At 39.1% G+C, this 16,458-nt stretch overlaps 1 protein-coding gene across 1 annotated transcript; it reads left to right on the top strand.

The window, feature by feature from the left end:
• Positions 1-2,814: 2,814 nt before the first annotated feature.
• CA3 (carbonic anhydrase 3) lies at positions 2,815-12,083 on the top strand. The gene is made up of 7 exons (XM_045849473.1): positions 2,815-2,937; positions 3,613-3,810; positions 5,894-6,012; positions 7,553-7,645; positions 8,634-8,696; positions 9,657-9,812; positions 11,174-12,083. The coding sequence occupies exons 1-7, from the start codon at positions 2,904-2,906 to the stop codon at positions 11,291-11,293; spliced, it is 783 nt and encodes a 260-aa protein (XP_045705429.1). The 5' UTR covers positions 2,815-2,903; the 3' UTR covers positions 11,294-12,083.
• The last annotated feature ends 4,375 nt before the right edge of the window (positions 12,084-16,458 follow it).

Raw genomic sequence — 16,458 nt, forward strand, 5'->3', positions numbered from 1 at the left:
TTTAAAATTTTGATTTTTATTAGATTTGATAATGTTTTAGATTGATCAGATTTTATTTTATTGGTTTATTTCATTTTTATTACATTTCTTTGATTTTAATATTTATATATTTTAATTTTTATATTTTATTAGTAAATTTCATTTTTATATTTATTGTTTTTATATTTCTATCATAAAACTTGTTCTATAAAAATAAAAATGTAGTAGAAAATATATGCTCCTATAGCATATAAAATATTTAAACCCAATTATGCAATTATTTCAAATCTATGCTTTGATTGCAGAGGTGAATAAAGAGCCAGTTTCTCCTTTTTTTCCCCTGGTGCTCTAAAAGCACCAAATGATGTAAACTTGCAGATTTAACTTAATTATATCATCCAGTATCTTGCAAAATAAAATGCCAAATTAAGAGTAAAACTATATTTAAATTTTATCAACTTAGATTTTTCAAGTTTATATTTTTAACATACAACCTAGTTGAAACTTCCACAATCAGACACCCCTATCCCCAAACTTCTGTTTACCCAAATTACTCTCCTGGGTTACTCTATTTATATTCAACTCTCTCTTTCTCTCCCCACCTCTGTATGAATATATGCATTTTGGGGGGAAAATCCTACAAATAACGTCAGCTTTCCAGTAACTGTGTTGGGAGATATGCTGTTAGGATGCTTGGAAATCATTTGTGGTTAACCATTCCTAGTTATTTTGCTGGCATTATTTATCTCAGTGTGTACCTAATGGTTTTCTTCTTTAAGCCATTCCAGAGATGAGATCTTAAAGTCTTGGATAGAATTATCTCTACTCTGTTGACCGGGCATTTTGAAATTTATAGATAAATATACTGGGGTAAATCAATCAAGAGGCAGATGATAAATTTGTGGCTTCTGAAAAGTATATTGTGGTCTGAAATGACATGTTTTGATCTAAATTTCAAATTTTATTAACTTTCTTATAAGAACATACAATGAAAACACCAACAATCATTTTTTAAGATAGCACACCTAAAACTATTACATATTTCATTTTGCAAATGTTACCTATTGTTCGTTTGAAATTATGTACCATTACCCATTGTCCAAGTCTTTAATCTATTGTTTGTGCATTATGTAGTCTTTTTATTTTAATTAATAAAAATCCACTTTTAGAACTTCTATGCCTAAACTGTAACACTGTGGTAGTCTTTTTATTTTAATTAATAAAAATCCACTTTCAGAACTTCTATGCCTAAACAATAACACTGTAATGAATTCCTAGGTTATTGGCTTTTCTTGGTATAAACATTTATTAAACTCTTTACCTGTATTAAATAACATGAAATTATCTTCTAACCAAACATATCAGAAAAAGAAAAATTGTAACAATTTAATGAATTGGAACAGGATCATATTTTGCTAATACACATAATTATACCCTCAATAAGAAATATAAGACATGTTCATCAACCATAGACTGCACATCACACTATCACAGCAAAAGCAGAAAACCGGCCTGGACAGGCAGACCGGGCAGAATTTCTATTCTAACCCTGACACTTGAGAGCTCAGAGTCTAAGGACATTTGCTTTGCTGTGTTTGCCTGAATTTTCCAAACTATCTAGTTCTTGATTCCACACAACTATTGTGTGGATCAAATAACCCCTGTCACAAAAATACCCTGGGGAGTGACTCCCCTGGTGTCCAGGTTATGAGTGTGCTCCATCATTCCACATGCCTTGGAGATGAGCTAGCTTTTACCATATGAGAGAGTTCCTTTTCAAGCTTTGTAATCCCCAAATACAAGATACCAGCATCAATAAAAGTCAGAATAAATAAGGATATGTAGACGGCAAACTTGTTGAAGGAGCACTGACATTAACTTTGTCTTTTCTTACTGTTTTTTTAAAATTGTTGTTGGTTTAGAACCAAGAAGAAATTTAGAATATAAATAGCTACTACACTGACTTCTGTGAAAATACATTTCTGGCATGCAGCCATGCATTGGCCAACTCTCTCCTTTCGCCTGGCTCATCAGGTTAAAATAAATATATGAATGAATGAATTAATAAATAACTTAGGAGACGGAAGGAAAAAATCAAAGCAATTCTGAAAACCTTCCGCTTAGATTTTTCTCCCAATTTTTCAGTATGTCTTGGAGAGTGAGGTCATTCGTTTTAAACCACAGACTCACTTTATGTCCAAGCCTTTCACACTGCAGAATATTATGACTTTGTGAGCAGAGGAACAGCTCAGGGAGTGGGGGGTCACAGTTGCAGGCTCCTGTCTGCGTTCACCGGGTCCCCTGGCCCCGCCCGTGTCCTGGCGGAGAGGACCCTCAGTCTGAGCGGGGGAACGCCCTGCTGCGGCTCCAGGACAAGCCTCTGTCCTCGGACTCCAAGGATAACAGAGTTGGGGACCTGCCCTCCCACCCCTCCCTCTCATCGGTGTTCCTAGAACTTTCCAAGTCGCCTGCAAGGGAGGCTCGCACCCGCCAGGAAAGCAAGTGCATTCCTTGCAGCGGGAGTCAGGGGGTCGGGGGAACGCACAGCTACTTCCTGAGTAGCCTTCAGCGCCGGGGGTCTTAGATGGCGGATAAGCACGGCTGCAACACTCTGTACCTCCCCCAAAAGTAATGCATCGGAGGACATGGGGACCAAACGAAAGGCGCCGCAGATCCAGGGGACGAGTCAGGAGGGAGGTGGCATGCGGGACCTCTGCCCACCCCACCAGACAGCTGTCCAGCCTTTGGCATTCAATGGCCTCCCCCACGCCGCCTCCTCCAGAATACCACTCCAACCAGCTTAGCCCCCTGCCCCCACGCTAACCTAATAAGGCCATGAGGGATGTGGGGACCTGTATAAAAGGCGTAGCTCGTGCAGGGACTCTTCGCAGAGCAGGCAGGAGCCACCCGGCGAGAGGACGACCATGGCCAAGGAGTGGGGCTACGCCAGCCACAATGGTGAGTCCCCAACGTGCCTGAGGCACCCTGCATTGCATTGAGAGTGGACAACTACAGAAAACGTGGGGGAAAGGGTCGGATTGGACTTTCACTGCACACTTACCAAGTGCCAAAGCCTCAGACCCTTCTTTCCTTTTGTCTTGGAAGTTCTCCCTAGTGTAGAGTTGCTATTACTTTAAGAGAGAACAGGGCTCACAGAGGCTGGGTAACTCATCAAGAGCACACATCCTCCTAGAAGTCAGTCATCACAGGTCCAGTTCTGAGTGTCCCTAAAATTCCTGGCACTGGACAGGCACTCACCTCTCTAAGTCTGGTGCAGGTATAGGAGCCCCTTCTCTGCCTGCAACAGGTTGCATCTGTGACAGGGTAATGCTCTGAAAACCACCTGTGGTCAGTGCTTTTCTTACAGCTGGATGATGGAAGATGGATTTGGTCAAAGGAGGGTGAAGTGCATTTCAAAAAGAAGCCTTTGAGACTGTATTCTTGAGCAAGCAAAGGGAAGGCAAGTTTATAGAGTCTTCAGGTATACTAGCAACACACTTGTCTCACACTCCAAACCTTGGATTGCCCATCTGAAATCCAAAATCTTCTACAGTCACTGCTGGCTTAATCAACTAGAAAATGGGTTTGGATTGTGCTACCAAATTAATAAATCCCCTCAACTTGATGTCGTAGGTCCTGACCACTGGCATGAGCTTTACCCAATTGCCAAGGGAGACAACCAGTCGCCCATCGAGCTGCATACTAAGGACATTAAATATGACTCTTCTCTGCTGCCATGGTCAGTTTCTTATGACCCTGGCTCTTGCAAGACCATCCTCAACAACGGGAAGACCTGCAGAGTTGTGTTTGATGATTCTTTTGATCGTTCAAGTAAGTATGACCTTCAGGTTGAGCACATGGAGGTTTCAACATCGGTACAGGTGAATGTAACTTTATGGCACAATCACAGAGTTAGTGGGGAGAGGGGACATTTCATCTCTGAAAATGGAGATGATGTTTTGACTTTGCTCCGGTTTTGAAGTACATGTGTGCAGTGAAGAGGGATGTGCCCCCCGGCATTTTGCTGCTGTAGTATGGCTCATGCCCAGGATAGAAGTTGCATGCACTCCTGAGATGAAGATGGGTAAAGAGGTGGTGGCACTGAGCAGAGGTGAGCTGAGTGTTCTCCATGCTCTGATGGCCCACATTCAAGGCTTCTTCCCAAGTTTGGTAGAGATTCCATTCTACAAAGCAAGGGACATAACAAAGAAACAAAGTGGGTTGTACTTCCCCTGGTGTGTAGTGGGGTCAATCCTGGGGAGGGAACAGGGCCATTGTATTGATTAAATAAGGGCAAGAAGACTTACCCTCAATGCTTTATCAGGGTTTATCTGATTAATCTTTTTGGTGAGTGTTTTTGAAGTATTTGACAATTTCTTTTTGTGTTTGTGGAAAAATGAAAAATGACATGTTTACAAAAAACTCTTTATTTTACCTACACTATTAAGCAAATCAGTGAAATAAAAACACATTAATTAGAAATGCATTATTTCTCTGTACAATAGGTAAGAATCTTCCCTGAATATGTTCATGCTTGATGTATACTAATATATCTTATAACATCTTATAATGTTTGTAAAAAAAGTTTAAATTATTCTTATTGATGTACATAAATGAATATTCTAAATGATGTAGTAAATAATAATAGTCATAATCCCAAGTCAGAAATATCATAGAAATTTTTATTTTCTCAAGCAATTATGTCATATTGGTATCTGTTACTTTTTTCTCCCTTCTCTATGTAAATCAAGTTCCATTTTGAAGGATAAACAACAAAATTAAACAGTATCTATTAAGTTGGACCACATGGAAATGCCATTGTGGTAAGCAAAAATCATGTAGTTTATTCTAATAAATTGGACTTGTGAGATAATGACTGTTCCTATTGGTTGGACAGGAAATGCAATAAATCACACCACTCATTTCTACCTGAAAGAAGCTCATTTGAGCCTCAATTTATTGTTTCAGAGGTATGTATACTGTGGTTTCAGTGGGTCATCTCAGCACTGGTAGATAATCAGTTCTTTCTAGAACTGAATTCTGTTTTGATCCAGCTTATACTGCTAAATCTTGATTTTAAGGTTTCTGGGTAGTTTCCAATATCACTTAAGAAATATTTCAACCTCTAATTCACTCCCCAGGCTGAGTGACATGAAACCAAATTAAGTGGCAGGTTTGAGGTATTTGGACAACAAGTTCCAATTCATGCTACCGAGAATTATCTAATTTAGCTGTCCACACTGATTGATTTCCTGGGAAACTTTTAACTTTCCCATTTCATTTTATCTGAACAGACATAGTTTAAGTTAGACATGGGTGAAAGCTCTTTCTTGGAATCTTAAAGCAAAGTGTAGTTGGATACAAGGTGCAGAGAAAGAATTCACATTTTCTCAGTGCTTGCCATGCTGGGCACTGTGATGAACAGTTAAAGTCCTTAATCTCATTTAATCCTCAGAGCAGCTCAGAAAGTTTAGTATTGTTATCACCTTCATGGAGATGCAAAAACAGGTTCATAGAAATTTAGCAACCTGCCTCAGGGCACATAGCTATCGAGGTGTGGACAACATCTGGAACCTACATCTGTCTGGCTCTCAACTGTGAGTCACACCTTCCCACTGCACCATGTGACCAACTCACACTTTAGTTTTCTATATCTTTACTGTTCACTTGTTGTTTTACTTTTATTTTCATAAATGTTAAATTGACATTTTAAAATAATAAAATGAGCAAACAAATAAGACAGAAGGGAGACACCACTGACTTTGAGGTATCCCAAAACTTTGTTTTGTGAGAAAGGGGCCAATGTGTGGCCCACCCATTTGCTTATCATGCCTTGTCCATCAGAGCACATGTTTAAAGTGGGAATCAGGAAGTGGGGTGAGTTCACTGTTGAACCATCTTCTCTGAATCACAGTGCTGAGGGGTGGTCCTCTCAGTGGACCCTACCGGCTCCGCCAGTTCCACCTGCACTGGGGTTCCTCTGATGATCACGGCTCCGAGCACACTGTGGATGGAGTCAAGTACGCAGCGGAGGTAGGAGGCACAGCTGTCACTTACTTTGGATCTCACACAGTGAGGAACAGAAAAGCCATGAAGCTGCATCCACCACTTCTGCATCAAGCTTGTAGTTATGAAAGGAGCTGTAATCATTTCAGCCTGAGCTGAAGCTGCCCAACATTCTAGGCTAGACAGTTAAGGGAGGACAGGGTCATTAGCACCATGAGGGAAGGCTTTTGAGGTGATTTTAAGAACTTGAATAGCAGCCGAATAGAAAAAAAAGGACCAGGGCCCCAAAGGGACTGAAAAGATAAAGGTAACGAGTTAACTTGTGTGATCCTCTCAGCAACTCTACAAGACAGGTTACAAATGAAAAAACCGAGGCACAGACAAGTTACCTAGCCAAGGAGTGCTGGACCTAGGGCTCTGCCTTATGCATACTGGCATCTGAGTTCATTCTCTTGTCCAGCACCCTAAGCTGTCTTTTGTTTTAAAGAATGTGGTGCTTTAAAAATAGCATTCAGTAATTTTGGCTAATGTACATTTAGACACACACAAAATTTAATATGAACAAATACTACTCTTTGTCTCAGTTAACCCATTTAAAAAAAGCATGATTTGTAGCTCAGCTTACGGCAACAAATTCCAAGGAATTAAGACTATAGCCTCCTACATGTTTTCTCCATAAAGCCAAGTCTTTAAGAGATGATGAGTGCCTAGGAGATGAGCATCATGCCATTTTCCCACTCCACTCTTTCCTCAGGCAGGCTCCAGTCAGCATAGGAATTTAGGAGCACCATGCACGCTTTCTTAGACAGCTGAATTGTTGGTTAAGCCAACTCTGGAAGACCCTAAATAGTTCCCTGTGGTTATTCGATTTCTCCACAGCTCATCTGTAGAGCCAGTGGCCGGATAGATTAACTATTGTGAATGCCTCTAAACATCTTCCCCTATTTTTGAGCACTTTAGTACATTTCTTACAAATGAGGGCAAGGTTTGCAGTTTGACCCCTGTGTACAGAGTTATCTAACACTTTGACTTTGAATAAAATAGTTTTAATTGCTATGAACTATTGTATTTTCTTGCCATTCTATGTAGCTCAGTATGGGCCTTTGACTAGTTTAACTGGTGCCTATATTCTAAATTAGGATTAGGTTATCACTGGCTGCAAAAGGAGGTAGATATAAAAATGTTCATGTCCCTCCTCTTTCCTCCCCTACTTCCCAATTAATTGTGACTTTAGGATGTTAGCAGATTCATGTTTATAGCTCTGTGTTTCACTGGGTCATAAAAAGAAGTAATGCTATGCAAAACTAAAACCAATCTTTGAATTAAAAGTTCAATTTTTATTCATTATTTATACAAAGTCCTAAATCTATTTACCCTAATTTTATATATATTCAAAACCATTAAAGATGTCACTTAAATATTGTATGTTAATGTTTAGAATGTTGTCAACTTCTATGAAAGCATTCAGCAACTTTAGACTGAATAATTATTGAGTTCCTTGCGAATAATTTGATGCTTGCTTCCTTACACTAGAATTTACCTTATAACTTGCATTCTGTGTTTCCAGCTGCATTTAGTTCACTGGAATCCAAAGTACAACACGTTTGCAGAAGCTCTGAAGCAACCCGATGGAACAGCCGTGGTTGGCATTTTTCTGAAGGTAAGGTAAAAATTGACATGTTATTTATTCTCAAATTAACTTCCATACCCAAGCTTAGGATAACATGAGTTTTACTTCCTTCTTTTGTTTACAGGGGAAAAATTGAATTTCAGTACTCATTTAGCTAATTAAGATAGTTCTGCTAAAATCAGCTCAAAATGTTTGGTTTCTATTAAAAATGTACCTTTTGCCATATTTCTCAAGTTGTGGATCTATAGATGAGTGCACATGTGTAGGCTGGGCCGGGGTCAAGTTTACTCGCTATCGTGTTGATGAGGGCAGGACTCATTATTCTTTCCCACTATTCATACCCATTGCCCTGGAAAACAGCAAAGGAGATTTTGGGGATGCTGTGATACCCAGACCCTGGCTGCACATCCCTGTGGTTTAGGATGACCACTGAACTCGTGGTCCCAGCTAAGACAGCACAGGGAATATGTGTGTTGTTGAGCCAGCATCAGTTTGAGAGGACTTAGTATCATCAACACAAGAATTTAGTGGTAACATAATCTAGATTGTAAGCTAGGGGTGAAAATCTTGCTTCTTTCTTTTCAAATGACCTAATTTGTCTTACATTCTTAATTTACTGGGTCATTTCCCTGCTTCAACTCAACACAACAGGAAGTGGAGTGGATCTGAATGAAAAGACAGTGAGTTTAATTTTAGATACATTGAGTCCATCCTAGTTTTAATTCTATTTTTTTAAAAAATTGAATGACTTTTAAGAGAAGGTCAAGGGCATAGAAGCAGATCAACATGTAATTTTGTGGTTCTGTACTTTAGCGGCTTGGAGTCCAAGTTTAGTTCAGCAAATATGTACTCTAAAATTTAGGGAGAGAAATAAACTTATGTTTTTGCTTAGTACATGATTTCCTGGCAGATTTATAAAACACTGGCTGCAGATGGATAGATCAAAATTGGTTTTTAAGACAATACCAAATTATGGAGAAGGGAAAAATGTAATTATTGGTTTTCTATTTTCTTACAGATAGGACGTGAGAAGGGCGAATTTCAGCTGATTCTTGATGCACTGGATAAAATTAAAACAAAGGTAAAAAATATTCACTTTCCCTCTAAGATCAAAAAGCAAGGTCTGTCAGTTTTTTCTTTTTATATTTCAAGTGCATTTCTTTCACCTAAAGTCTGTTACTAAGTTTGATGAATATGCTAAGCACATATATAACAAATACATGCCATTATATTTGTGTGCTTATAGTTTTTAAAGAAATTTCACATACATAAGCTTATTTAATGCTTACTGTCAGTCAGATAATTACTTTCTCAGTAAAGCTGCTAAAAATGGTCATCCACCAATATATGCACACACACCACATACATACATGCACATACCGCATTCATACACACTATGTTGCACACACACCATACACCACAGCCACACACACGCACACATACCATATGCACACACATGCACATACATACAACATATAGCTACAGCACATGGACATACATATTTGCAGAGGCAACATGTTTGGCTCTTGAGGTTGCCTTTTCTCTCTTGGGTAGCACCTATGTATTTTTTTACTTTAACCACAGACTCTTCTAATTAACAGACTCATTTTAATTATCTTTGGGACTGTTATAATCAAATACTAGTACATTTTACCATCATAGAAAGTAAATATTTAGTATCCAATATAAATGTGAGCCTGTTTTTTATCATTAAACCAAAAGCATTAACTGATATGAATTATTTCTTTTGTGGTTTAGATATGTTTCTCCTTTTTGTTGTGATAGAATTACAGTTCTACTGACAGTTTAAAAGGAATACATATTACAATGACTGTCCCAGATAAAGTTAGACCATACAGGCATGCTTTCCCCTTTACTCTTATCTGAAAGACATGCACTTGGTTTAAAAGTTCCATTTTCTCTACTGCCTTTGAATTTATTCTGGCAAATACTGTGGTGAGGGCCTTGGGGAGGGTGGTATGAGTGCTCATAGTGCCCACTTATCTCACCTTCCCACCTTACCTGCCCATCTTCCCTGCAGGGCAAGGAGGCACCCTTCACAAACTTTGATCCATCATGCCTGTTCCCTGTCTGTCGAGACTACTGGACCTATCACGGCTCTTTCACCACACCACCCTGTGAGGAGTGCATTGTGTGGCTATTGCTCAAGGAGCCCATAACCGTGAGCTCTGACCAGGTGAGGCACACATGGGACTCATCATTGGCTGGCTCCATGGAAACATATGCTAAATTGAAAGTATCCAGCTGCCTCACAGATGCTCACAGAGTAGCTCTACATGAGAGGTTTCATAGGTGGCCCTGGTAGTTACAGTTAGCCTGTTCAACTTCCTACAGCATGACTTCCTAAGGGTATCAGGATAACACAAATTGTTTCAAGGGAGTTGTCATGCTGAACAAGTTTATACTCTTGAAACACATAAGGGTTTTGTTTAACACCAGTTAGTCTTTGTTAGTTTGGCAGCAACAAGTACAGAACACTGGTTAGGAAATGGGAGGCCAACTCCAGGCCTGGGGAGAAGGGTGCCAATGAGAGAGATTTGTCATTTTATGAGGTATATTCTGCTTCTTCAATCTTACAGGTAAGTACATTGAAACTCAGAGAAGGTAAGTAATTTGCTCATGATCACACAACCAAGTATAGAAATGGAGATTCTACCTCTGGTCTGTCTGCTTCTAGTACCTTTGACCTCTCTGTTCAGTCCTCCCTTCTTACTGTTAATCCAAAGAATTTCCTGGTAACATATATTAAAGAGACTCTCGGGAAAAGACTTGTAGAAAAGGAGTGGGAAGGGACATGGAGAAGAACCGATTATAGCAGGTGGACAGCACACCGACTGGACCCTCAGTAAGTAATGTCTAATAGTCAAGTCAGTTTCCCAGAGTCTCTTGTCCCTGACATAGATGCTTCTTTATTTTTGCTACTTGTGGACTCATATACACATGGTCATTTTTGTTAACAAATCAGGTTTAACCATTGGGTTCACTGGTATAAATATTTTAAAAGAGAAATGAAATTGTCTTAAGGAGAAAAGCTAAAAGTGTTTTCACACAGAAATGTAGCATTGCTGGTAAGAATTTCCTAAATTCTTCTCCCTTAAGATCATCTATCATCTGAAAATTTAAACTGTAGCATGACAGCCATTTCTTACTGCCCTTTAAAAAATAACCCATGAATGCCATTTACTTACATGTATTATTTGCACCAACCCTGTCCACCCTCCTACATGAGGTATATACTCCATACTGAACACTCAGATGAAAAGCATTGTTTCAGAATTCAGGAGGAAAGGCTGGAGGTCATGGCAGGGGAATTCAGGAGGGCATGGCAGTCCTATATTTAAAAAAAGTATTTTTACACAAAAATGAAAGGTCTGTAGAACCAAGAATGGGTCGTCTGGTAACTCTGTACTGAACATGGGGGGCAGGTATTATGGGTTGCTTGTCTTATTTAAAAACTATCAGTTCATAACTCTGTCGCACACACTTATGTCCACTTGGTCTAGTGTGGACCTGATCACCTTCTCTTGCCCCTTGTAGATGGCCAAGCTGCGCAGCCTCCTGTCCAGTGCCGAGAATGAGCCCCCAGTGCCCCTGGTGGGGAACTGGCGCCCCCCACAGCCCATCAAGGGCAGGGTGGTGAGAGCCTCCTTCAAATGAGCCCTCACAGGAAGGGAAAACTGCCCCGGAAAGCTTGGTTCCTGGCCTACTTTTGGTGCTCCTTACTCCAAGTGTATTTCAGTTTCCACATTGAGCAATGAATGAAAGAGATGCAATCACCAAAAAACCAAAGTTACTGATGACAGGGTCAAATAAGAAAACATTTGGCATTTGTAATAATCACCTTTCCTATAAAGGTAGCATTCACAGTAAGGTTTCAAAGAAGATGAAACAGAGATAGAAAAGTAAAGATACAGAAAAGGGGCTATTGGACACCATTTTTCTTTCATCACAAATTTCATAAAACTTCAGTTTCACTATTTTCATATTGTGCATTGTCATATTAATGAAGTAGTGAATAATGCTATATGTAGGTATAGAAGTGTATGGATGTCATAGGACGATTAACCATAAACAAAGATAAAATGATTATGGACACCGAGGATTGAGATGACAATATGTTGTAACACTTAAATAAAACCAACAAGAGGTCCATGTTGTATTAAAATTCCAGCTCCTGTAAAGATGACCTGGTTTTGATTATCGATGAAAGGAAAATACATTTGACCAGGGTTTTACAGAAAAAAAAATTTCCTTTACCTGAAGGAGGGCCATTTATTTTTAACTTTACTATTTGATTTTTGCATGCTTATTAAAATAAAACTTCCTCTGCTACCTTTCTAACCTAAGAGTGGGATTAACAATTCCTGGTGCACGCAAGAGTGAATGCCTGAACTCATAGTAAGATAGGTGGGCTGATCATCTAAACTAATAAAGACATGAATGCAGAGTTCAGTGTTGTGATTTTTTAAAATGAATAGAGATAGCACATGACAAGGCAGAGTAAAACTAAGAATGGCAAACTTTGTACATCTGTGTTGATAACTAAGGGGTGATAATAATGAACCCAAATTCTGAGTTGGATTGGATGACACATTCCACTCAGACCGGTGAAGGCAGTTGGTGGGAGCCTTCCAAGGAAGTTACAGATGAAAAGCATGATATGTAGCCATGAATCTGAGAGTGCACAGTCATCTCCAGCCTGAAAGCTGGTTTAGGATTTGAGGTTCATACTGCAGATGCTCTGGAAGGACAGGGAATGACCGTGGTCCAAACACATCAAAAGTCCATCCACTGCGACCTTCAGAACATTTACTGTTTTTAGACATGAAGTCTAACATTGCAGTTAGTGGCTTTGATGTGTGTTTCATCGCCTCACTGGATGGCATGTTAACTTACTTTAAAAAAACAGCAGCAATTTGTTACTCTGCAGAATGAAGTGGCATTGGGTCAGGAGAGTCCTATGAGGCCAGAAGTCAGGTGACAAGAGTCCTGGGAGGTGAAAGTAATTTAATAGATCACCTCTTTGGTGAAACTAAAATAGGTTGGTCAGTGAGAACTGGATGTGCTAATTAAATCTCTTGAAATTAGGAGGTGTAGTGCTTTCATCAATTAGTGGTGATATACAGCTAATTCTCTATCAAGTAGTCTTTCCATAGTCATGATGGAGTGCTATATGTCCAGCATACACTTCATGCGGGACACACATTAAGTGTCAGCCAGAAAGTTTCAAATCTGCAGGCTCCACAGGCTAGGACTGTTTTAAGAGAAAACATCTGTTCAGGGTAGCCATCTCCCTGGACCATGACCCCAATCAGGTATAGATATGAGTCTGGGCACTGACATTCCCCTTATTGTCTAGAACTGTGCTTTGGACTTAATACACATTCAATAAATATTCAGTGAGTAAATGATGAACCCAGGACAAATACCTTCTTGAACAAAATATTGCTTGACATAATTGAAACTTACTGGGTTTTGCTCATCTTAGTTTAAGTCTCTTTGGAAAATTATTTCTTTAACTTCAGGCATTAGCTTTCCAGTAAAACATTATCCCCCACTACTGTGAGTCATTACTAAATGCCCACAACTGTCATCCAACTTAAAACTTCCTCCCAACTTCTCCCTGGGCTCAAAGTGCTAAGTCCATTGGAGTACTGTATTCTTATGCTGTATATTATATACTACATACTATATAAAATATCCATTCAAATACTGAAGCCACACTTTGTTCTTTCTTACTCAGTGGGAGTCATTTTCCTGATTGTGTGCAGGCTTCCAAACAATGGCATTTCAGATGCACACAGCCCACAGAAAATTGGGGCTAGGAGCTTCTGGGATGATCAGGTGTTGGCATCGGCCACCTTCTGTTCTGCAGAGTAGAATCACTGAAGGTATTTTTAAATTTCAACTTAGGATAGAAGCTAATTTGAACTGTGTCATAATATTCAGATGATTATATCCGTAGAAGTCTGTGAGTAGGCCATCAGAATTAACAATTTGCTGAATTTGAGAACTGCTAGGTTTCCAGGATGCAACTTTTAATGGGAAAACAATATATTTATGAAGTGACTTTCCAGGACCACTGACCCAAAATTCTTTATGTTTGTGCAGATCATCAGGATGTGTTCTACACAGAACATGTAAGACTGCAGGTTTCAGTGTGTACCTATGATTCCTTACCTAACTAAATAAATAGTTGGAATTAACTCTAAACAAGCTTGGATGTATATGAAAAATCAGTATGCCTATTATTCAAGTAAAAATTGAAAAAAAATAAAATTTATCTAAAGGAAATTCATATGGCTAAAAACTATACATAGTAAAATTAATTAGATGTCAGTTTCTCTTCTAATATCTTTTTGGTATAAAAGAGGAATTCTGGAATGAGCATATTATATTATTGTAGCAGAGGAAGAATAAGTGAGAATAGTAAGAAAAAAGAATGATACCTTTTTTCGTATTTGTTATATGCAAGTTTAATTATTTTTAAAAACTACCCTAAGGCAGCACTGAAAGATTTAAAAAGCAAGTGAGACAGGAAGACCATGTCTGCATGTTATTTTTATTTGGGTCACTAGATGGCAGCACAAAAACTACAAAAATGCCTGAAATAAAAAGCTATGCTGTTGTATTCCTGCTGGTTTTAGAGCTATGGGGTTTGTTGTTCTGTTCCTGAACACCCTATCAACTCTTCTCAAATGCTTAATTAGCAATTATATCTATCTACAAAGAAAAGGTGGTGAGGCATTGTTACATATTTTTGAGAATTTTAATAGTCAAAATGAGTCCTGAGGGATTAAATGATAGTAATTGTTAAACTAAAACTTAAATGCATGAGAAAGAAATATTCAGAGCCCTGTTCATAACACTGGGCTCAACTCTCATGACATTTATTAAATGTGTATCCTCAGGCACATTCATTTCTACATGCCTCAGTTTCCCCATCTGTGAATAAGAAGGATGTCCAGAGGGTTGTTTTAAGTATTAAATGAGTAAAGTAAGTTAATACAAACCTCTTAGGCTAGTTACTCCAGCAGATCATAAACTCAGTAGGGGTGAATAAGGATCTTTTGTACATTGATTATACTTCAACCGAGAAAATTTCTAATGGTTCATTCGATACCTAAGATTTTTTTCTTTCTTTCTGTATCTGTTAGTAACATCATAAACCCACATGTTGTCAATTCAGATAATACTGTAGGAGTTACTATGACAAGCTTTCCTAATGGATCCCTTTCTGTGCTTGTCATTGGGGGAAATAGAATTTAAAAACAAGCCAATGACTTGTCCCATATGATGTGGCCAAACCAAAAACCAGCACAATGCTAGAGGGGTGACCCAGGGAAGACTGGAAGATTTTTCTGGGGAAGGTTCTGCCCCAGAGTCGACACCTTACCTGAACACACGTACAGGGGACAAAACACCCAGAAAATAAACCTAGGATAGGTCAGGTGAGATGACAGATGTGCCTTCTGTTTTAATGACTTCATTGTTGACTGGGCAGAGCTTTGGTGCGCTGCACAAAGTAGAAAGTCATAATCATCATAACTACAGCAGGTCTCCTGCCATGAAATTAATTTGAGGCTTGTCTGGGCACATCAGAGAATCAGAATCCTATGTAAGACACACACACCAACCTGGGAGATGAGTTTATACCTTTGGGTGTGACTCAATCCCATTGAACACACACACACACACACACACACACACACACACACACACAGACTAGGCATAAAATCCAGGATCAAGGGGATGACTGGGAGCTAATGAATTTATTTGAATTTGAAAATGCTTAGTGGCAGCCAACTGACAACTTGACCAGGTAATAATCACAGGTAATCAGCAGGGGAGAGAACGAGTCTAAGGAGTCTAAGAGCATGGTCACAAGGGACCCCTGAATGCAGCAGCATAAAACCCAATGATTTAAGAGCTAATTTTAGCCATGAGACTTGACTCTGAGTACTAAACAATCAGATTCTCCCTTGTTTCTAAATTTTCTCCAAGTAGAGGAGGGGCCTAAGAACTCAACAAAAATATTTTGACCATTAAATGTCCATATTCTCTGTTTCAACATGTCCATAAATTTCTATCATACTCGCTCAACTCATTTAAAATTTGAATAGTTCCTAACACATTTGTTCAAGGGACTTCTTTCCTCCAAGAACACTTAACTCTCATTAAAGTATATTACAAATGCAGTGTTTAAAAATACTATGCAACCTTGACTCATAGAATTCACACTTCTGCTCTCAGATGTGACTGGCTTAATGGAAGACTTGAGGCAGGCACTAGGGCATGTGGATGGATCAGGATGCAAGGAGAGAGCTTTTCTAGATAGGGAGATTGTGCAAGCCAGAAGGGGCAGAAAGCAGGGCACATCCTGGGAAGAACTAAGATCTAAGCAAGAAAGGCGCAGGTAGAAAGCTAGCCATAAAGAGGCTACTTTTCAGTGAAGAGGCAAAATTGGGTTCTTGCACTGGAAACCAATTTTAGAAACAACAAGAATACTTTTAAATCCTACCTGTGTTGTGAGTTGATGTGTGTGTGTGTGTGTGTGTGTGTGTGTGAGAGAGAGAGAGAGAGAGAGAGAGAGAGAGAAGTGAATAATGAGAGTCATATGGCTTTAAGAAGGTAAGAACTTTACACTCTACCTGTCTGATTAGGCCCCAGTACTTAACACAGCATGTGAAACCTAGTCAGTGCTCAAAAAGTATTTGTTGAATGGAGGACGGAATGGGCAGATAGATGGATAGATGGATGGAAAGAAGGAAAGAAAGGATGGATGGATGATGGATGGATAGATAAATCACTGAGAATCCTAA

This window comes from Phyllostomus hastatus, unplaced genomic scaffold, assembly GCF_019186645.2.
Source record: "Phyllostomus hastatus isolate PE091 unplaced genomic scaffold, TTU_PhHast_1.1 phas_contig_65, whole genome shotgun sequence".
Lineage (NCBI taxonomy): Eukaryota > Metazoa > Chordata > Mammalia > Chiroptera > Phyllostomidae > Phyllostomus > Phyllostomus hastatus.

Excerpts from the sequence above, each read along its gene's own strand:
- CA3 (XM_045849473.1), top strand. The coding sequence starts at position 2,904 with ATGGCCAAGGAGTGGGGCTACGCCAGCCACAATG. Across the intron at positions 7,646-8,633 it reads TGGTTGGCATTTTTCTGAAG|ATAGGACGTGAGAAGGGCGA; the intron begins GTAAGGTAAAAA and ends ATTTTCTTACAG. Across the intron at positions 8,697-9,656 it reads TGGATAAAATTAAAACAAAG|GGCAAGGAGGCACCCTTCAC; the intron begins GTAAAAAATATT and ends TCTTCCCTGCAG.